Raw genomic sequence first — 22,864 nt, 5'->3', positions numbered from 1 at the left:
AGTTTCATAGTAGATTTGGCATTATAACTACAAGGAATATGCATCCATTGATCTTTGTTACTGATATACATGTATCAGTTATTGAGTGGTTCCTTCAAACATAAAACTAAGATTGAACTGGTACCTAATAATTACCAGAACCAGTTTAGCTTTTCAAAAAAGGTTAACAGACAAAAAACTATCACCCTCTGAGTGATAGAACAGTATATTATCTATGTCAGAATATGATAAATAACAAGGAAATGAAAATTTCCAATATTAACCAAATTTAAATGTAAAGTGTTAGAAAACAAACAAGATAAGCTAAAATTACATGCATTCAAAACAGGTCAATGTAAAAAAACTTGTCTGATTTTTTTTTAAATAGGTTTTGATCATGAACTACAAACAAGAGGTTCCCAGGAACCTAAAACACTCACCTGGTTAATTTTTTTGGCTTCCAAGGGCATATACTCTAACAAGGAGTTATCAGACAATTTTGACTCAAGAAGAAATGGTAGGACTTATCATAAGGATTATTTCAGCAATTGAAAGAATTTGGCTATACAAATGATTTTGGAGATATATATAATAAAAAACTTCTGACTGACCCCTATGCTATATTTTTAGTAACTGTGGCCATGTTTTTTAATGGCTCAAAAATCCCCATACCAGTTCTATGCAGGATACCCCAAGGAACATTCACACCAAGTTTGGTTTTAATTGCTCAAGTAGTGTCAGAGGAGTAGAGTTTTTAAAATTTGTAAACTAAGACGGACAACAGATCTTCACTACGACGACGGAAGCCAAGTAATGGCAATAGCTCACTTGGTCGTTGACCAAGTGAGCTAAAAAATTCAGCCAGCACTCCACAGTATTGTAGAACTGCCAAATTTTGGTCTTGTAATCTGATGCTTTGTAACATTTATCACTTTAAAAAAATGTCAAGCATCTGTAAATCTATATATCTAGAAATAGCTCTAGCCAAGGCCTTCAGGATGCAGTAAAAATGTTCTGGAAAAAAATTACCCACAGCATATAGGGTTACCATAGAAACCATGCAAAAATATGCAAAAATTTGCAAAAAAGTTCATAAAATCAGGTTTAAAAATATCAAATTTCCCGCAAAATATCTGCAATTTTTATTTCATCCCCTGAAACTGTTCAAACTTTTTCCTTCGAAAACCCCTTCCTCATATGGGCATCGCCGGTTAGATTTTGAGCTATTTCACCTTGTAATCCACTTATTAAATTTAGCATGGTGAAAAATTGACTTACTTTCACTTTCACAATGAAGTCAAATTGTCATTGAAAAAAAGCCCCTTCAACATTGAAAATATATAAAACATTGCAAAATACTTCCAAAAGTCCCCTTTTTTCAGAAAATGTTTGATCAACAATAGATTCTTCATTTTTAATCACTATAGCAACCACCGGTTTCCATTTATGTCATTTTTCATCCCTAGCCAAAAGTGGGAAACTAAACTAAACTGTGGAGTGCTGGCTCAATATAAAAGCCTGCTTAATAAATATGGCAGAGAATGACAAAAAAAGTTCAATGTGGTGTATTTGAAGTACTGCTGGGTTAACTTTTGAAAAAAGCTTGTATTTAATTATGATTTGCAAATGATGAAAAAGTAATTACATGATTTATGAAAAAAGCATTTGAAATTTATGGGGACATCATCAAGAATTAATGCACAAGATGTTATTTCAATCCCTAAGGCTTTTTTAGGGGTCGTGTTCAATGTATAAAGCAAACCCATTACATCAATTGGCACTTTTGAACAGGCTTGTAAATTTTTTAAATGTAAAATGAAAGTTTAATAGTTTCAGTCATGCCAAAAGGCTTATTGTGACAACTGTTTTGGAACCATTTCAAGGTTTTATTAATTAAAATCAGGTCAGGTTGACATAATGAGTCACTAACATTTATACAAATTTCCTTGAAACTAAAATATTGATGTATAAAACAACAATAAGAAAATTCTTATAAAAAAACCCAAAATTTGCTAAAAAAATATATGTATGGATCCACTAGCTTAGTGTTTACTCATCATATGCCAAATTGCATTATGGGAAAGCTGTGGACAGAAAACCTCTACATGAAAAAAAACACTATCCTAAGAATAAAATCCATCAAAATCACAACTGTAACAAATCCAAGGATATATCCAGAACAAGTTTGGAAAAAAGTTAAGCTAAGCTAAATGAAAATACATCTAGAACTATCATTGCAACTATTTGCATGGGGATTAAATCAAAATTTCTTCAATCCTAACACTAACACAGCAAACATGACAATATTTGAACAATAATTGGTAAATATGGCGAATGAAACCCTACCTTAACTTGCATTAAAACATTCACTGGATCCCTAAATGAAATCTTTAATTTAAGGTACAAATATATCAGTATGTAATACATACCATACCTCAGGTTTAATTTGGTGAATCTATTTTTTCCCTCAACTGAATAATATTGTCAAAATCTTTAATCTGCTTGTAAAAGAAAGAAAAGTGTCTTGTCATCTCAATAAACTGATAGCTTAAACTATTTTATTAATACTTTTAAAATCATGTTTATGCTATGACACAGCAATTTTAAAATCAGTACTAGTCATCCTAAGGATCAGGAAATGTAGGAATCAAAATCTTTCTAGGATATACCAAAAAATAAAAAAAATTCCTTTTACCCTACCTACCCTATTTTTGAGTGCCTACCCTAAACATTTTACAGCTGTTTTTGGCTCAGGCACTGATAAAAAGTCTAGATTGTAAAATATTTTGGAAAAATAATATAATATCACTACCTACCCACCCTATTTTTTTTCTAGCTTGTAGCAGGAAATGAGAATTTGTTTGGCCAAACATTCATGTACATTTACATGGATGTATAGATGTAAATGCATCTGATAAAATAAAACATAAACACAAACAATTAGCACAAGCCACACTCAAGCATTATATCAAGATAATTTATGTCGTTACTAATTTTTGAAAAAAAAAACCAGAAATCCTTATAGTTTATTTATAAATCTGACTAAAATAACATCTCGAAATTTCAGAATCCTCAATAGTTTTATATTGTTTTTTTTTGTTATCTTTTTTGCAGAATCAATTCATCAGATTAACGATAGATGGTTTATTTATGACATCAAAGTTAACGATGGAAATTTAACATTTTATTGGGATTTTCAATTTGTGTGCAAGGACATACCTATGAAAATTTGTACCCTGAAATCCAAAGTAATCCCTAAAATCAGTAACTGAGTAAGGCCTAAAACTTGTGGTGTCCTTTATTTTGCAACCTATCTGTATTAAAAACATTTTTTTAAACACTCTGCAAAGTTTTCATATTGGTTCAACATTTTTTTGAGTTACAGATTATACAAAGTAGGAACCCTCTATGTGTGACAGACAGACAGACTGAGTGGCTACTAGACCTGCTTTTGGCGTCACAAGTAAAAATTTATCATCCTACAAGAAGATATATTAGTTAACGGTTATTTTTAATTTTTGAAAAAGGTATGTGATAAACCATACTGACCTTGAGGAACTTTATATACTTTATGAACCGCCAACCACTTTATGAACAGGCAGATTTTGTCAAAATTTGTTAAAAAATTTAAAAGACTTCTATCTAATTTCATATCAATTCCAGACCAAATTAAAAGTGGATTCATAACCAATAAATCATCTGGGATTATATGAAGCATGTACTGCTGTCAATTAAATTTAATGATGTACATATCAGTATATACAAAATAACCTATATATCCAAAGAGACCCAACCAATCAGAAGACTCATTACAAATCAAAGTAAAGTATACAGGTTTTGATGTATAAAACAAGTCAGCACCACATCTGCATGCTTATTAGAAAGGCTTGCACATGTACTAAAGTATTCCATAAATGTGAACTAAACTGAACTGTTCACAGGTAAAGTGTGACCTGGTTAAGCAAGCTGAACCTAAGAAATTTCCAAATATCTTCCCTGTTCCTCAGGTAGTTATCAAAATGACATTTTGTCTGAGTTTAATGAAAACAGATTTAAAGTTTATAGATAACCCTTACTAACAGGGTCAGTTTAGTGTTTAAATTTAAGTCTTTGGAAGAATCAGGCAAAATGGGAAAATTCAGTAACGGCTGTCAAAAACACACCAACCTGACAATATAATAAAAGACCACTTTTTGATCTCTGCAACACTGGATTTCTTATGAAATAATAATAAAGATTTCGACAGAGTTATCTGTCCTTGAAATGTACATTTTCAGAGCATTTCAATAAAACTATAACTGAACCTACCAAATGATACGGAAAATCATTTCTTTTTTTCATTAATTTTGGTGATGCAAATAGTCAACTACACTTTCAAAATGGGAGTGGGGATTCCATACCATGTTTCACCCACTGCTTTATCCTTACAAAGACTGACACTTAACATAAATGGCTCTGTACTTTACCTTCTGAGGTTACCTTTTGAATTTAAATTCAATTTAGTACAACATGAAAATGTTTCCTCCATTTAATTGGTTAACATATCTTTTTTAATTCATTATGTACATTCAGAATTACAAGATATTGTAAAACGAGAGAGGGTGCCATAGACAAGTCCATAAGCCTAGAGGTAAACTACTGTATTTAACATTAAACACAACAGAAAAAAAGGAGAGAGGGCTTTCATTAGAAGCCAGATAAGTATTAGACAAATTTCACTGAGTTTCACTTGCAATCGATCTATGCAATGACAAAAGATAAATAAGGGCCATCATCCCTTCTACAATAAGTCTATAAGGGCCATCATCCCTTCTACAATAGGCCTATAAGGGCCATCATTCCTTCTACAATAAGCCTATAAGGGCCATCATCCCTTCTACAATAAGCCTATAAGGGCCATCATCCCTTCTACAATAAGTCTATAATGGCCATCATCCCTTCTACAATAGGCCTAAAAGGACCATCATCCCTTCTACAATAAGTTAATAAGGGCCATCAACACTTCTACAATAGGCCTATAAGGGCCATCATTCCTTCTACAATAAGCCTATAAGGGCCATCATCCCTTCTACAATAAGCCTATAAGGGCCATCATCCCTTCTACAATAGGCCTATAAGGGCCATCATCCCTTCTACAATAAGCCTATAAGGGCCATCATTCCTTCTACAATAAGTCTATAATGGCCATCATCCCTTCTACAATAGGCCTAAAAGGACCATCATCCCTTCTACAATAAGTTAATAAGGGCCATCAACACTTCTACAATAGGCCTATAAGGGCCATCATCCCTTCTACAATAAGCCAATAAGGGCCATCATCCCTTCTACAATAGGCCTATAAGGGCCATCATCCCTTCTACAATAAGTCTATAAGTGCCATCATCCCTTCTACAATAAGTCTATAAGGGCCATCATCCCTTCCACAATAGGCCTATAAGGGCCATCATCCCTTCCACAATAGGCCTATAAGGGCCATCATCCCTTCTACAATAAGTCTATAAGGGCCATCATCCCTTCTACAATAGGCCTATAAGGGCCATCATCCCTTCTACAATAGGCCTATAAGGGCCATCATCCCTTCTACAATAAGCCTATAAAGGCCAACATCTCTTCTACAATAGGCCTACAAGGGCCATCTTCCCATTTACAGATGAGCAGTATGCCTATACAGGCTGCCATCCCATCTCCAATGATCAATAAGTCTATAAGGGCTGAATTGATCTGATCCAGAAGCCTATAAGGGCCACCATCCTGTCTACAAATGGTCAATAAGTCTATAAGGGCTGACATCACATTAACAGATGATCAATATGCCTATACGGGCCGACATACTGTCTCCAAATGATCAATAAGTCTATAACGGTCAATAAGCCTCTAGTAAAAGAGCCATTATATCTTCTTCAATTAATGAACACCTAAGACCATCATCCTTTTTACAAATCATCAGTATCAGCCATCATCCCTTCACAAGTGTATGGTATAGCCAATCATCTTCCACCCTCCCCATCATCCCTTCACAAGTGCATGGTATAGCCAATCATCTTCCACCCTCCCCATCATCCCTTCACAAGTGTATGGTATAGCCAATCTTCTTCCACCCTCCCCATCATCCCTTCACAAGTGTATGGTATAGCCAATCTTCTTCCACCCTCCCCATCATCCCTTCACAAGTGTATGGTATAGCCAATCATCTTCCACCCTCCCCATCATCCCTTCACAAGTGTATGGTATAGCCAATCATCTTCCACCCTCACCATCATCCCTTCACAAGTGTATGGTATAGCCAATCTTCTTCCACCCTCACCATCATCCCTTCACAAGTGTATGGTATAGCCAATCTTCTTCCACCCTCCCCATCTTCCCTTCACAAGTGTATGGTATAGCCAATCATCTTCCACCCTCCCCATCTTCCCTTCACAAGTGTATGGTATAGCCAATCTTCTTCCATCCCCCCCATCTTCAAATGAATGGTTTTGACATGTTAAACCTCTGTCAAAAACCACAAATAAGATCAACCAAGGCAAAGAATATGATACTGTCTCCTGACTAAGTACTTCCTTCTTCAGGGTCACCCAAAATATATCTTATGAATTTATTTAAATTTTATACAATTACACAAAATAGTTTAAATGCAAATTACCCCACCTAGACATTCTTAATGTCCCGTTTTCTAAACAAAGTTCCTTAACTGGTTTATTCAAATTTCAGGTTTCACTGTAACATGATTTGCTCCACTTACAATAAAAAAAAAGATTTGAAAGATCAGCATAAGAAAAGGACTACATGATACAGAAGATATTAAGGAACTGTCCAAAATGAAGGTTGAGCTACCAATGAGAATATTTACATGTACAAAGAAAAGGAAATACTATAATATAGCTTTGGTTATCCTATATTCATAACATATAATGATTTCTGAAATGAATTCCTTGATTTTTGTGATAAATGTTAAAAAAAAACCCTTATGCTTAAGCTTATAATGAACATTTTTAAAAAATCCTTTTATTCTAAATTTTAGTTAAAACACTGTAGATGAATGTCATTAACGAAGTTGAATGATTTCAATTTAACTATTTGTAGCAAATATGAACTATACAGCAGTATATACTAGATACATAATGCACCAAACTATCTTTTACCAATTATATGTTATGTAATACTCTACACTGAATCCTGTGAAAATCAAGCTGTTAATCAACTAAACACCTGTATAAACTTAATCCTGTGAAAACCAAGCTGTTAATTAACTAAACACCTGTATAAACTTAATCCTGAATAATCCAAACAACTGTCTAAACCTAATCCTGAATATACCAAACATCTGTCTAAACCTAATCCTGAATAATCCAAACACCTGCGTAAACCTAATCCTGAATGATCCAAACACCTGTCTATACCTAATCCTGAATAATCCAAACACCTGTCAAAACCAAATCCTGAATAATCCAAACACCTGTCTAAACATAGTCCTGAATAATCCAAACACCTGTTTACACTTAATTCTGAATAATCCAAACACCTGTCTAAACCTAATCTTGAATATACCAAACATCTGTCTAAACATAATCCTGAATAATCCAAACACCTGCCTAAACTTAATCCTGAATAATCCAAACACCTTTCTAAATAGAACTCTGAATAAACCACAGTCCTGTCTAAACTGAGCAAAGAAGAAATTATGAACCTTTATCAAACTAACATGCTCTGTAATTTTTATATCACAACAGTTGATTTGTAAGTACCAAGTTTTATTGTAAATGATGGTTCAAACCAGTAATTGAATTTAGGAATTTAGGAATTTTTTCCACTGTTTTTTCCACTATCCAAATTTACTGTATATACTGAAAATTTTTACCTGTTAAATCTAAGTTTCTTGGGTTATTTCTTGACTGAACTTATAATACAACGGAATTCCATAAGCAACTTACATCAAATGGAAATAATTTCTACTAGCACCTGCCTTAAACAAGTAATTCCTCTGAAATTCATCTCTACATTACATGTATAAAAGGAATTTTAACTATTGTAATTGAACCCAATTTCTAGCCAAACTGGACTTCATTGAAAAAGTGTAAAAATCGTCTAATTAATTATTTCATACATAGCAGTAAAGACAAAAAGTTTACAGTAGTTTCCACAAATTTCAAAAACTCTATACTTGCAAAAAAAATGTATAGTTACCATGAAGACCAGTTTATGAAAATACCTTAAATTTGAGGTAGACCTCTTTTATTAAATTATTTACAAAGACTTTGGGACTTTAGAAATTTCTGGGGTAGAATAAGGAACAAATACTGGTAAAAGCTATGCTCATAAGCAATAATTATGAACATTATATAAATTTATTTGCCATGTAGAATAGTGATTTCCAGAAATAACTTACCAAAAAAAAATATTAGTGCTTGTGTTGATCAGTAGTGCTAAAATGTAAGACTTCCTCCGATGTGAGCATATTTATATCTCATATCTGTATTCAAAATGCATGCCCACACAGTATCTGAAATCAGAAAATAAAACCATTGCAACTTGAATTTCAAGAAACACACATAGAAATTCACAAATAGCATTATGTATTGTGCAAATCTATTTAAATGTGGTTGCACAATTTTTTTTTGCATGCAAATAAATGTAGTTTAACACCCACACAACTCAAGTGATATAACACTTCATACTGTAACTTTTATATTACAATACAGTACCAACTCTTTTCTAAGGACTGAGCACATTGCAAGAAAAAAGCTTTTTTCCTTGCAACTCAAATTCTCAGTAACACAAGGTCATGGTTAACGCCTGCCTAAATAAGGAAATATGAAATAAATAGTATCCATGCCACCCTATGCTGATAATAAATGCATACTGAATTTTAATGCATGCATGAGATAGAACATCAATTTGCACAATCATGAATCCTTATGTTTGACCAGGTCTTATTTTGATGACATTTATGATATGGCAGAATGAACTGAATAAATGCTGAAATATCAAATACATGTACATATATATGCACACTGCATGTACAGTGTACATGTATGTACCAAAACTATTAGCCCAAAAATAGGTTTCATTATTGAAATCACCACATAACAATGTCTAAAATTAATGTTAACAAGCCAAATGTTAAAGTGATTTATATTTTCTTACCTTTAATAAACTAATCATCTCAATTATTTACACCGTAAGATTATGTCTGCACTACTTAGAACAGGCAAGTTGACCCAACATGACCTTTAATTTAACCAATCAGAAGTTATTCCAAATATAAAGAGTCTATTTTTACTACATGATTCATTTAATTTCTAGGTAAAGCTACTTTCAGATATATATGTACATGTAGGTTATTCAGCTCAAATCCTTGTAAGATTCAGGCAAAATCTAATGCATTAAAATTTCACCCAAGGATTTGATCTATACCTCACTGGAAATGTTTTGACATGTTTAATTAGAATGTTAGAAAATAAAGGTTTTTGATAAAGTTATCTGCTCTTGGGTTGTTCATTTACAGTGGCACTTCCATGTAATTATAACTCCTTTTACATAAATGATATGGAAAATATTGTGTTTATTCCATGACCCTGATGGTACTCATATGGCCGAATTAGAGAATCAAAGTGATGAGTTATTTCATACCATGTTTCTGCCTGATTCTTACAAAGACTGACACTTGTAAAAATTACATAGGCATGTGATATGCCTGGTAAAGATCTCATTGCAAGTAATGTGACCACGTCCTTCAAAATATGGCATATAAGGAAAAAGAAATGACATAAAGAGAAATTTTCTAAAACACATGATGCAAAAAATCAAAAGTTCTACTACATGTACTTTACAATAATATCATATTAACATCCGATTCAGGCTTTTTAAAATAAATTTCTTACTTATTATTCCAATTTGTGAAAATGAATCAGGGAGAGTGGCTTCATTTCTACTAAATTAATCTATTCATGAAACAGATGAAGATGCTATTTACAATATCAATCTTAGTCAAAGAAATTATGCCATCTTGGGAGGCTTATTTTTATTTTGTGTGTTGGCCTACCTGCATAAATGTCACAGTGAATGTCATGGTTATGTGGACTATACCTACATATACATGTACATGTATATGTAAACAGGCAACATTTTTTCCAGTCTCTGTTTATGGTAATCAATCTACTTTTGTAAAATTTTAAATTTGCAATTACTCCTCAAACCATATAGTAATGTTCTATTAAGAAAATATTCATACTAGTTTATTTTTCACAGGTCTAACCATAAAAATAAGGAAAATTAAACAAAAGAAAAAATATCACAGTTCACAGTATGAGGAAGTGATGAAAAAATGTTGGTCTTTGTTATATCATAATTATATGATATCAAAATTTGATAATAATGCATGTTCCTTCAAAAGAGATGAAATGTGATTTACCTAAAAATTAAAACATACTTATACTCGTGTACATGTAGTATGCCTCACACTACATGTACGAATGTAAACAACAACACCATGCATCAACTTAAGAAATGACTAAACTGGAAATAATTGATCTTACAAGTACTTCTTTTACTGCAGTTCCAGTGTAAATGTCATCTCTGAATGTAAAGAAACTTCCTATATTTTAAAAGAGAATTAATACTGAGATATTTTTTGCCAGAACAATATTTCTAAAAAAAGTTTTTTTCTTTAAAATACTATGTACACTATCATCTAGCATAAAAGTTGGGCAGTACTTGAATTCCACTCTGAAAATTAAATCTGTGATTGACAAATAGCCTACCATACACCAACATTGTTATATACATGAAATGTAAACACTATGCTTTGTAAACATATAGCAGCGAAGTTTTATGTCAATTGTTCAGTAAACTCAGGTTCGAAATAGATAGGTAAATGTATGTACTCGTGGATAAATGAAGGCTCATTTAAGGGTCTTTAAGGTTTCATTACTCCATACTCAGCTTGCCAAGTAACCTCTAGCAGTGCTGTGGAAGTGAAATATACAGTTTCAATGACTTAGACTAAGGAAAACCCTGATCCTAAAAAGTTACACAGGTCATTGTGCACTCCCTTTTTCTAACCTTCAATCAGCGGGAATAATAAGTAACTGAATATTTTGTGTTGTATATAAGTCATTTTAACGGTACTCTATTTCTTAATAAGGTGTTAAACAAACTTTGGGTAAGAAAAAGTTTTTGTGTATTTTTTTTTTTAACTTTTTTCTTTACATATAAATTATAACTAAACCTATCTTCATTCAAAGATGTAGTAATGTTTAACTGCATAGCAATAAATGCTCTTTGATCTTGCTTAAAGTTATAGTGGAAATGAAAACGGATTAACGTACAGCTTTTTACTCTGATGATTGCAAAATGGTACCTGGATAATCAACAATGAACACATCTCAAATGAGTTATTTCTATGTGATTAGTGAATATTAACCTGAAGATTGGCTTTTTTCATTATCTCATTTGAAAATGATTATGTACTTATGCAAACTTTATTCAAATGAGTCCAAATGACCAAATATGATGTCATTTCATATTTTTAATCAATACAATAAATCAAGGAAGTCAACCTTTAAAAAATTCTTTTCACTAGAAACATACAATGGAACCTAAATCTTCAAATAGTGAATTAAAATACACAAAACTATTACAGTTTACTGAAAATCATTTTTCAATGACATTTCATCACTTTAACAAATACTACAGTTGAAACTAGAAAAACTTTGAGCAAAGTTTACTTAACAGTACCTCCCTACTCTCCATCCCAGCAACCATACATGTACATGTAGATCAAAATATAAACTATGAGCAAAGTTTACAAACGGATACCCTCCTACCCTCCATCCCAGTAGCCATAGGTCAAAATATAAACTGTGAGCAAAGTTTACTGAAGGATACCCTCCTACTCTCCACCCAGGTAACCATGGGTCAAAATATAAACTGTGAGCGAAGTTAACTAAAGGATACCCTCTTACCCTCCATCCCAGTAACCATAGGTCAAAATATGAACTGTGAGCAAAGTTTACTAAAGGATACCCTCCTACTCTCCACCCCAGTAACCATAGGTCAAAATGTAAACTGTGAGCAAAGTTTACTAAAGGATACCCTCTTACCCTCCACCCCAGTAACTACAGGTCAAAATGTAAACTGTGAGCAGAGTTTACTAAAGGATACCCTCCTACTCTCCACCCCAGTAACCATAGGTCAAAATATAAACTGTGAGCAAAGTTTACTAAAGGATACCCTCCTACTCTCCACCCAGGTAACAACCATAGGTCAAAATATAAACTGTGAGCAAAGTTTACTAAAGGATACCCTCCTACTCTCCACCCCAGTAACCATAGGTCAAAATATAAACTATGAGCAAAGTTTACTAAAGGATACCCTCCTACCCTCCACCCCAGTAACCATACATTTTGTAGATCAAAATATAAACAAAATTGTCAAATGGAAACTTCATATCAGAAATCTATATGGCATACCAATATATGTATAGTTGCAGAGAAAATTGTAATTTGGTTACAATTTTCTCTGCAACTATACATATATTGGTGGACAAACTAATGGACAGACACCATGATCATTATATACATTTACATGTACCTCCTGCTAAGCATCGAGGTATAAAAACATGTTGGGTTTCCTTGAAGATTAGATTTTTCTGATATTTATAAAAGCAAGAGGCAATAGGTAATATCAGTTTTAGTTTTAGGTGAGGTAGTCTGATGGCCTATTTATTATTGTACAATTGCAGTTAACTTGTATATGTATTTGGATATACTGTCACAAATTTTCAAATTGCATACATGTAGATCATACCAAATATTTTATAATAGAATGTTTTTAAAGTATACATCCAACTGATTTTTGTTTTAATTTTAGATAATATTCTCATACCACTAAAGATGAACTACATTTAGTACATGTAGGCCTAACAAAGTTATTGATAGATTTTAAGCTCACCTGGCCAAAAGGCCATGTGAGCTATTGCCATCACTATGTATCCGTCATTTGTCGTTGTCGTCCGTCGTCGTCCGTAAACTTTTTCAAACATCTTCTCCTCTGAAACTACTCAATAGATTGTAACCAAACTTTGCATGAATGTTCCTTAGGATATTTTTTAAAATCCTTGTGTGGAGATTTTCGATCTCACAAAAAGTATTGCCACTGTTACTAAAAATAGACCATAGGGGTCAAATTGTAGATTTATGCAAATAACTCAAAAACAGTTGGGGTTAGCTAAAATCTGGTAGGGGGTAAAATTGTTCAGCATAATGGGATCTACACGTATGCCAAAATTTTCAGAAAGATCCATTGACAAATGCATGAGTTATGGGTCCTGAAATGTATTTTTTTCCTGAATTTAACATTTCAAACTTTGAAAATCTTCTCCTCTAAAACTACTGGATGGATTAAAACAAAAATTATGTAGAACGTTTTACAATCTGTGAGTAGGGATTTCTAACATTGCTAAAAATATGGCCACTGTTACTAAAAATAAAACATAGGTGTCAAATTTCAAAATTATGCAAATAACTCAAAAATAGTTTGGTTTAGCTATAATCTGGTAGAGGTAAAATTATTCAGCATGTTGGGATGGACTAATGCCGAAATTTTCAGAAATATCTGTTGCCAAATGAATGAGTTTTGGGTCCTGATATGGATTTTTTTCCCAAATTTTACATTTCCAACTTTGAAAATCTTCTCCTCTGAAACTGCTAAATGGATTAAAACAAAACTTTGTGTGAATATCATGTAGAATATGTTTAGCAATCAATGTGTGTGGAATTTTGATCTTGTGAAAAAAATGGCCACCGTTTCTAAAAACAGACGACAGGAGTCAATTTGAAGAATTATGCAAGTAACTCAAAAACAGTTGGGTTAAGATAAAATCTGGCAGGGATTAAAATTATTCAGCTTGATGGGATTACCTACATGTACGTAAATGTCAAAAATTTCAGAAAGATCTGTTGACCAATGAATGAGTTATGGGTCCTGAAATGGATTTCTTTTTAAAATCTCCTCTTAGACAATTTGTAGGATGGATTGTAACCAAACATTGCATGACTGTTTGTTAGGATATCCTTAACAATTTTATATCTGTCCAAAACATGGCCACCACTAATAAAAATTGACAACTTGTTGAAATAACTTGAAAACCAAAGGTTTTAGCCTCATTTTCTAAGGAGATATTGATCAGAATGGTGAGACTGACCTATGCTGAAATTCTCATAAAATTCTGGTTGCTCAACGTTTGAGTTATTTACCTTGAAGAGAAAAAATGACAATTACTGATTTATTCTATCAGGGATTAAATTTCAGAACTTTTTCCACTACCTAAATTTAGCAAGTACTGAAAAATTACACTTGCTAAACTTACATTTTTGGGGTTATTTCTGAACTTTACCTATATGACATAGAGAATTCCACTAGCAAATTTTAGCAAGAGCATATAATTCGAATTTCCACTTGCATTTAGCAAGTATTTCATCTTAAATTCGACCACTGTTTATAATATGAGAACCGGGTGGATAACTAAGATGCTCTGTATTGATTAAATGATTCTTGTGACAATAGTATGGTAAGGTCAAGAGTCCAGTTTTAAAAAGCTATAAAGACTATTTTTGACCAGGTAAGCGATTCAAGCTCTCTAGAGCCTCTAGTTTGAATTTGCAACAGCCAACCAACATTACAAGTTGTTTGGTTGATATCTTTCTTTGGTTTTAATCCAGAATACATTTTTTTAAATATTCATAACTTACTGTAGATTGAACATGTGTGGAAAAAAATATTATCTGACCAATTCCAGATACATGTATATGTTTGCCAGTGAGTTTATTTAGTAATTATAGACTAAGTATGCGTACCCTTGCAATTCCTAGTACATGTATATATAAAAGTTACCTTTAACAGTATGTAAACAATCAACAAAAAAGGAACAAATTTTAAGTGCTTGAGCCTACAAGATCTCTTTGCTGAAAGTAAATACATGCGTGTACGATAGCAATCAGACAGGTGAAAAATCTTGGTCAGGTCAATTCTTAACTGCTTTTATAGTAGCAATTTAACAGCCAAAGCACAATTCATCAATTGATAAAGGGCTCATAAAGAATTACACACTAGTTTAGCCACAAAGTTGAAGTACATGTACATGTATACTGTAAATGTTAAAGTTTAAATATCAGACCAAAATGTTAATATGCATGTTAAAACCTCGAAATAATCAATTCTGTTGGTAATTCAGAAACCGTTACAGACTATATAATCAGTCAGGGGTCGTGCTGGGCTTCGCCAATGTCACAATTTGCGATTTTTTATTTTATCTGGCAACAAAAATAGCCAGTTGGCGATTTTCTTGGCACCTATTGAAATTGACAGGAAGTTTATCAGCAACGGATATTCTTTCCAATTAAACAATTGTGTTGACAGTCAGAGTTAATTGACTATGACCAATTTATGGCTGAAGGCAATTAGAGGTAATTAGACCAGGCGACCATGACTGACAATATCCTCATAGGAGGTGTCAATCAAATGTAAATATATTATTGAGCCAATCAAAACTCTCATCGTCTGGTCAAAGGTAAACACAATTCAGGCCATGTGCACGTGGTTACACACAAGTTTCACAGCCCTATTTAACCATGTAATACATTCAGAAACAGACTTACGTAATAACAGAATAAATTAAATCCAATTAACAATGATTACCCCATCAGGAAGTGCCCAAATACTTCGAAATGAAAGAAAAAAATGGCAGCTGGCGATTTTTCTGGCGACAGAATTTTGGAAGCCAGAGCAGCCCCTGTCAGTCATAGTTTGCCATTTAGCTGCTACACTTTTGAGATAAAAATCATATTAACTGGAAATGAAATTGGCACATTGTAAGAAAAATCAATTTTTGGAGGTTCACTTCAACAGGGAAATGAATGCAAGATTTTCCACAATATAGAACTTTGATTACAGAAAGAACTATAAGTACATAAAAGTACAGCATATGAAGATGGAAAGAGCATTGCTACTTAAATGGTTATTTCTAGTCTACAGCATGTACATGTACTTACATATTTCATCTGTACCTTATGAAAACAAAAATTATCACTTAATTGTTTTTACAAAAACAGTAGTAAGAATAAATTTGACTTACACCTCAAATTGTTTTCTATAATTTACTTTTGCATAAAAATCTTCATTTTTCAATAATTATTTCTGCCCCCCTGGGTGAACACTTTTGTTTTGTTTCTTTTTTATATCTAGATCTACCCACACCTACTTTAATACATGTATTTTAATAAACATGCACTTTCAAATCACGCACTGGTATGCATTTTAAGTGTATACCAATCCTACAATTAGAACCACTTTAACCAATGTACCAACAACCCAAGGAAGACAATTGACAGGGTCATACATTTGTATGTTTGTAGCGTGACCATTCATTTCAGCCCTTAGAACTATCAAGTACTCCAGATTTAAATTTGTGTACATGGTGGAAGTACTTGTTTCATTCATGTTTATTGTAACGACCATCCTTTCTCCTATTTTTGAGATAGACTTCCTGTCAACAGGAAAACAAGTGGGAGACATAATCAGGATGTGGCAACTTACAGCAATTACATTAAGTACTGTCCAACAGTTAGTATTTTTCAAGGTTGGACAAAATAGTTTCTGGTTTTTTTTTGTATTGTGTAGCAGTACTTACATGTATCTAGTAACATTGTAGCTACAAACATTTTAATTCCTTCAGGTAGGAGAAGAAAATTTTGAGAAGTGATAATTTTCTGATATTTCCAATGAATGCCCCTTTAAGCAAATCAAGTCTATGCAGAATGTATAAACAATGTACCGAACTAAAAGTATTTATTTTTTTTTTTAATGTGTACATTTATTTTGCCAAGACTAGACTTTGTGAAAAGCCATTTAATTCTTCATAATTTTTTTAATGGAAATGTGCCACAACCTTTTCAGATAGTAGGCCAAATCCAATAAATTTTCACTTTGTTTCATTTAAAAGTGAATTTCCACTACCCTGAATAATGGACCATGGCATTGGGCTAGTGACTATTAACACAAACTGTTAAATACATGTACAATTTAAAGGCCCAAATGGTCTTAATATGAGGTTTTAGCTATACAAAATCCATATGGGAGAAAATAGATGATATGTCTGTGACATTGGCATTTACACGTAGAGGTTAACCAGTGAAATTATTACTATAATTAAGCCTCTCACTATTGCAAAATTGTCTGAACCCATTTCTGGCATGATGATGACACAAGGACTGTAGGCACTTACATGTATGAACATATACAGTACATGAACACTGTATGCAATTTACAAACCTGTGTGCACCTTATGACTGAAGCTATTTTTTCATAGACCAAAAAAAAATGTTACAATAATTCAGTACTGAACATGTGCACAAACAATAAATCCTTTTCTAAATGGGTAAGTATCCTTTAACATAATTTTATACTGTGTCAAGACACGAGAAAAAAAAACATACTTGATACAGTAGGCGAGTAGGTCTTATCACAGACTTCTGATAAGAATTAAAGAACATACCCAAACAATCAACTGAGCAAAACAAATAAGTTGAAGGTGATTATAAAGCAGTAAATGTACAAATATTAATATATCAATATGAAAGTCGAACTGAAAGCATGCAAATGTTGATAAAGTTGACAGAAACGAAAGTTTACCTCTCAAAAACGAGAAATTCCAAAACGTAAATTGTAAGTTCTCTCCCTTCAAATTTATGGGACAGTCTAAAAGATTAAGTTTGGTCCCGATTCTGTTGTCCAGGATTTTCATATGGTAGGCAGGTTCTTTGAAAATCCTTAGTTTATGATGTTAAAGGCAGACTAAAATATTCCATAGTCAACCTATATAAAACATTTTAAGCAAATTTTGCTACCCAATTGTAACAGAGAGCAACTAATATTTTAAAAACTTGCAAAAATTGTAATTCTGGATTTTTACTTAATCTGTGGTTCCAGACTTTTTATTCACTTAAATTTCAGTTATATTTAATTCGACTTTTTACACAAGATCATATTTGTTTCATTTTTTTCTCAACCACACTGAGGTCGAATGAATTGCTTTATCATTAGAATTTCCCGTTCATGCTGCTTCAGATATGTTGCAGAACTTTAAAAAGTAAAAAACCTTTTAACAGTATAGTGTAATAATATTAGCTTTGTTTATCCCAGTGCATGTACTATTAAGTAATATTTGATATAAATTAGCAACCTTTTTATTTCTTATAGGGATTGTGTCCTGGATTTTTTTTCAGTATTATTTCTGACCTTACTTATTTTGATTTTTTACCTTAGCCTATCCTGATTTTTTTTTTATATCAGATCCTTTTATTATCACCAAATAGCTCATCTTTTTTTTTTTTATACACAATACATCATAATCCAGCCTTTCTATTTCAAATTTGATCTTAGTATCCCTAAAAAATCAAATGGCTGCTCCCTTACATATATTATTGATGTTTGATTTTTATATATTTTGATAAAAAAAACCTAACCCTAAATTTATTTACATAATTAAGTTATACCAATTGAAACCACAAAATCTTATGTTGTTCAAGGGAAATAACTAATGTGATAATTTCCAAAGAAAATGTGCAAAAAGAATTATACAATTTTGCAAAAGGCAAGAAAATGTAGATTCAATAATTTTTTTTATAGAAATAAAAGTGTAAATTAAAAAAAGTTGACTCATCTATTGCACAATACTGTAGTTTGAAAAAGGTAGCAATGAGTAGAAGTCAACAATCATGACTGAAAAGGTAGCTGTGATCAGATGTCACACAGTCATAATTGTTATCATGACTGAAGAGGCAGCTGTGATTAGAAGTCAACATTCATAATCATCATGACTGAAAAGGTAGCTTTGATTGGAAGTCAACAGTTATCATCATCATCATGCCTAAAAAGGCAGCTACGATTTAGAAGTCAACAGTCATCATGACTGAAAAGGTAGCTACGATTTAGAGGTCAACAGTCATCACAGTCATTATGACTGAAAAGGAAATGTAGAACAATAAAGCAACAGTCATCTTGGGCTGATGATAAACCCAAAACAAAACAGCTACAACAAGAAACAAAAAATGTTGCACTTATTATTGTTTGCAGCTTTTATGATTGCAAGCATGTTTTACTGTGTAATGATCCTTAGTGTTCTAATAAAGCACCTTAACTCTTAATTTCATCTTAATCATGGCATGCTTGCCTTGAGTGCAAAAGTTTGTAGATGTGATGGCCCATCAAGCCAAACCATAGATTATTCAAAATAAGTAGTCGCTCATCCTGTAAGGCAGAAAGTACCTGACATAGGCCTAAATCTAAAATCAATCAATCAATACACTTCATTAATATTCTATTTTTAACATGTCATTTTGAATTTAAATTTTTTTTTTATTATTTTGAATTGGTTTGTAATTCAACAGTCATAAAGTAATGGTAAGGTTTCATTCTTTTTTAACTTTACCATTGGAACTAGCAATAACTTTCTCAAACTTTCCTCCTTCCATAATATCTTTTGGACTGTTACCAGTAACTGTGAAAATTTTGAAATCCTTTCCAAATTTTGCAATTACTTGATATATAGAAAATCATATTTACATTTATGTGATTTCAAAATATTCTTTCATAAATTTTGTAATTTAAATCACCATCAGTTATTCCGTTTGTGAAGAGCTCACTTAATTTTTGTTTTACAGGTGCACTTTGAATATTTTGAACATATTTACTTATTGCATTATCGTTTCATAGAAATTTTCCAGGAAGGGGATCTAAATAAATGTCTCTATCAGACATTTTAGTATTATTAAAACATGTAAATATGGAACAAGTTATAGGGCAGTGGTCGGAGATAGGCGTAAAATCACTTACATGAAAAGTTCCAATGCTTTGGAATAAGTCTAAAGAGGCAATAGTGTAGTCGACCACACTACATCCATATTATGTGAAACAAGTAAATTTACCAGGTAAATCACCTATTGTTCTTCCATTAACTATTCTTAAGCAACTTTCTTTACATAGATCTAACAGAAGTTTTCCACTTTTGTTCAGTGGTTTTTTTTATCAAGATTATTTCTATACATATGAGAGTCTGGAGTATAATTGTCATCATTTATTTTTGGAAAAGCAGAGTCATCTGTTTTTATAAAGTCTGGAGGAGTATTTGTATACGCATTGAAATCTCCTTGGATAAGAACATCACTTAATTTATTAAAATGTTCAGTGTTATGAAGAAGCATTGAATATCTATAATTTAAGTCTTCAACATTATTCATAGATTGTTCTGGAGAAAAATAGACTGTTCCAATGAATATATCTTTTTTCAAGTTAAAAAAAGTTTTAAGTTCAGCCCAAATTATATCTTTGTGGCTGCTAGTTTGTTTTGTTATACCTTTACAAAGGTTACTTTTAACATAAATTGAGATACCACCAGAGTTTTTTCTAGCTTTTTTTATGTTTTCTTCTATTACTACTACAAATACAGACAAATCCTGGAATATCGTGTTGTGGCTTACCATTGTCACACCAAGTTTCAACAAAACTGATGACATGCATTTCTGAAACAAAATTAAGAAAGTATTCACTATTAATTTTTTCTTCTGTTAAACTTTGAATATTCCATGTTCCAATTTTAAGATTAGAATTAATACTACTAGATTTTGGCATTTAGTTTGCATATATAATGACTAATTAGTTAAAAGGATAATCATGTCCAAATATTTACTAAAGTGTATTATCATTATCTGTTTAATGAAATTTGGTTTAACTATTATATGTTTTAGTACATAGTCACAAAATCATAACTATATATACAGTTACATCTACTTGTAAAAAAAATGATACTATATAAAGATAGACAACTCCATTTATTCTATAATAGATTATTTACTCCTGTTTTGTTATCATAAAAAAAAATAATAATAATATAACAACAAAAAGTATTAAAATTATTACTATGGATCAAAGAGGGGTAACTCTATTCAATTTTGCAAAAAAGTTGTTTGATTGTATTTCTGTTTCTTTGCAATATATATAAATGATTTACACAGGCAGCAATATATTAGAATTAGTGAAAAACAAGTGATTATGAGTTTAGGTATAACAATTGAATTTTGGATATAGATATTGAAGTAAAATTTTCAAATATATAGTTACAGAAACTATTTGTATATCATGACATTGCAAATACAACAAATATATGGTAATAACATTCAACAGCACAAAGAGGTTTTAACAAAAATCCCAACATATTTTACAATCATTGACTGACAACGAAAAAGCAGTTATTTGCTTAAACGATTTGGATTGCATTGTCCCCAGAACGGGGGACACATCCATGGATAGAACTGATACGGCCCGGCAGTATTGCCATTGATGGTATTGGTGGCAACGGTTGACATCCGTGGCATTGGTTGTATTGGCAGCATTGGTGGTATCATATTATTGGGTGATACGGAGTATGATACAGAGGTACAGACTTGGTAGGTGCAGATGGAGTTGTTAAGGTTTGTATTCTTGCGACGAGTCAGTTTGTCTGAATGAGTTTTGTTTCTGTCCAGCTGGTACAATACTCATTGAGATTTTTAGAAATTTCACAATAGCCGGTATTTCTTTGTGCTTGTTCAGGTGAACTTCATCCCAATACATATCGATGGTTGCATTAAATGAACACAAAACTGTTATGTTTTGGTACCCTTTACTGGCATTCAATATTGCTCGGTTTGCTTCCTCAACTTCTGAATGCAGTATGTCTTTCCTCTTCAGAATTGGCAGGATGAATATATTAGTATCGTTCCATGATTTAGACATCAGATCAAAGAGTTCACGGAATTCAGACTCTTTTATTCCATCACCACGAAGGTCCCGGGCTCCTATGCTCAACAGAACTTGTTTTAGCCCCTTGATGTGCTGGCCGGATACGTTCATATATTCTAAACACGTTGCGGCTCCTCCGCAGATGTATCTTTTGAGGGTAAACACGTTTTGTGCAAAACGATGAGTGTTGACTCTGTTCAGTATATTGAGTCACATAAAATGAATGTGTCACAGGGTTTGTCAGGATGTTTACCTGCTTTTGATTCAGGTTTTTTATTCACTTTACTTTCTGAAGTTGGCTTACCATTGAATATCTCTTTCAGTTCAGTATTTGACTCATCTAACATTTCACTTTTTTGTTTCAGACTCAATTCTAGTTGATCAATTTGGTGAGCGATTTTAGTTTGATTATAGATTAGTTCTGCTGTCTGAGCATTTAAGTTTTCTTGAATATCTTCCATTTTTTCTTGGTTATTTGTGATCTTAGTTTCAATTTGAACTATTTTGTCAACAGTTGTTGATTGATTTTCAATCACTTTCTTTGTTTGGTTGTCTAGAATATTTGTTTTAACATGAAGTGAGTCAATTGTGGTGTTGTTGTGCTTGACTTCGTCTTCGATTGGTGTGAATTGTTCCCTCACTTGTTTGGCTTCATTTCATTTGACTTACGATAGTTTGTGTAATAGCTGTGATGATTTGAGTATCACTATGTCCAGATTCTCATTTGACGTCTGTGACGAGATCTACTAATTTACTTAATGTTTGACCTATGACATCAAAAATACTATCAAGTTTAGTATTAATTGTCTCTTTTCGATTCTGAATTCTTCCTTCAATTTCTGGTTTTAGGGTCTGTCTTTTGTTTGTATTCACAGGCGTGCTTGTCATTTGTATCATAGTTTTTTGTGAGGTGTTACTTGTATCAAATGGATTAGATTCATCTTGTGTTTTATTGATCATGGAATCATTGATCAGGCCCCGGGTTCTATCGTCATCTTTGTTTGGGTTTAGAATCTCTTCATGGACTAGTTCTTTTAGTGTTTTGAAGTACAAC

At 32.4% G+C, this 22,864-nt stretch overlaps 1 protein-coding gene across 9 annotated transcripts in view; it reads right to left on the bottom strand.

Moving 5' to 3' along the window:
• LOC148603598 (uncharacterized) overlaps positions 1-17,743 on the bottom strand; it is a 37,098-nt gene extending 19,355 nt beyond the window's left edge. The window contains exons 1-3 of one of the 9 annotated variants that reach the window (XM_088553803.1): positions 17,665-17,743; positions 8,363-8,476; positions 2,409-2,480 (exon numbers count right to left, since the gene is read on the bottom strand). In XM_088553803.1, coding sequence (XP_088409929.1) covers positions 2,409-2,411 — 3 coding nt within the window. In that variant the 5' untranslated portion in view covers positions 2,412-2,480; positions 8,363-8,476; positions 17,665-17,743. Of the gene's footprint in view, positions 1-2,408; positions 2,481-8,362; positions 8,477-9,120; positions 9,233-16,025; positions 16,041-17,664 lie in introns of those variants that run through there. The other 8 variants (XM_088553801.1, XM_088553808.1, XM_088553802.1 and 5 more) reach the window with 8 other exon arrangements.
• Positions 17,744-22,864: the final 5,121 nt, after the last annotated feature.

The sequence above is a fragment of the Perna viridis genome, chromosome 11 (genome assembly GCF_037379345.1).
Source record: "Perna viridis isolate PV_CMFRI_1.1 ecotype Kerala chromosome 11, ASM3737934v1, whole genome shotgun sequence".
NCBI classification, from domain to species: domain Eukaryota; kingdom Metazoa; phylum Mollusca; class Bivalvia; order Mytilida; family Mytilidae; genus Perna; species Perna viridis.
The sequence above is the reverse complement of the archived record's forward strand: the minus strand, read 5'-3'. Positions and strand labels throughout refer to the sequence as shown.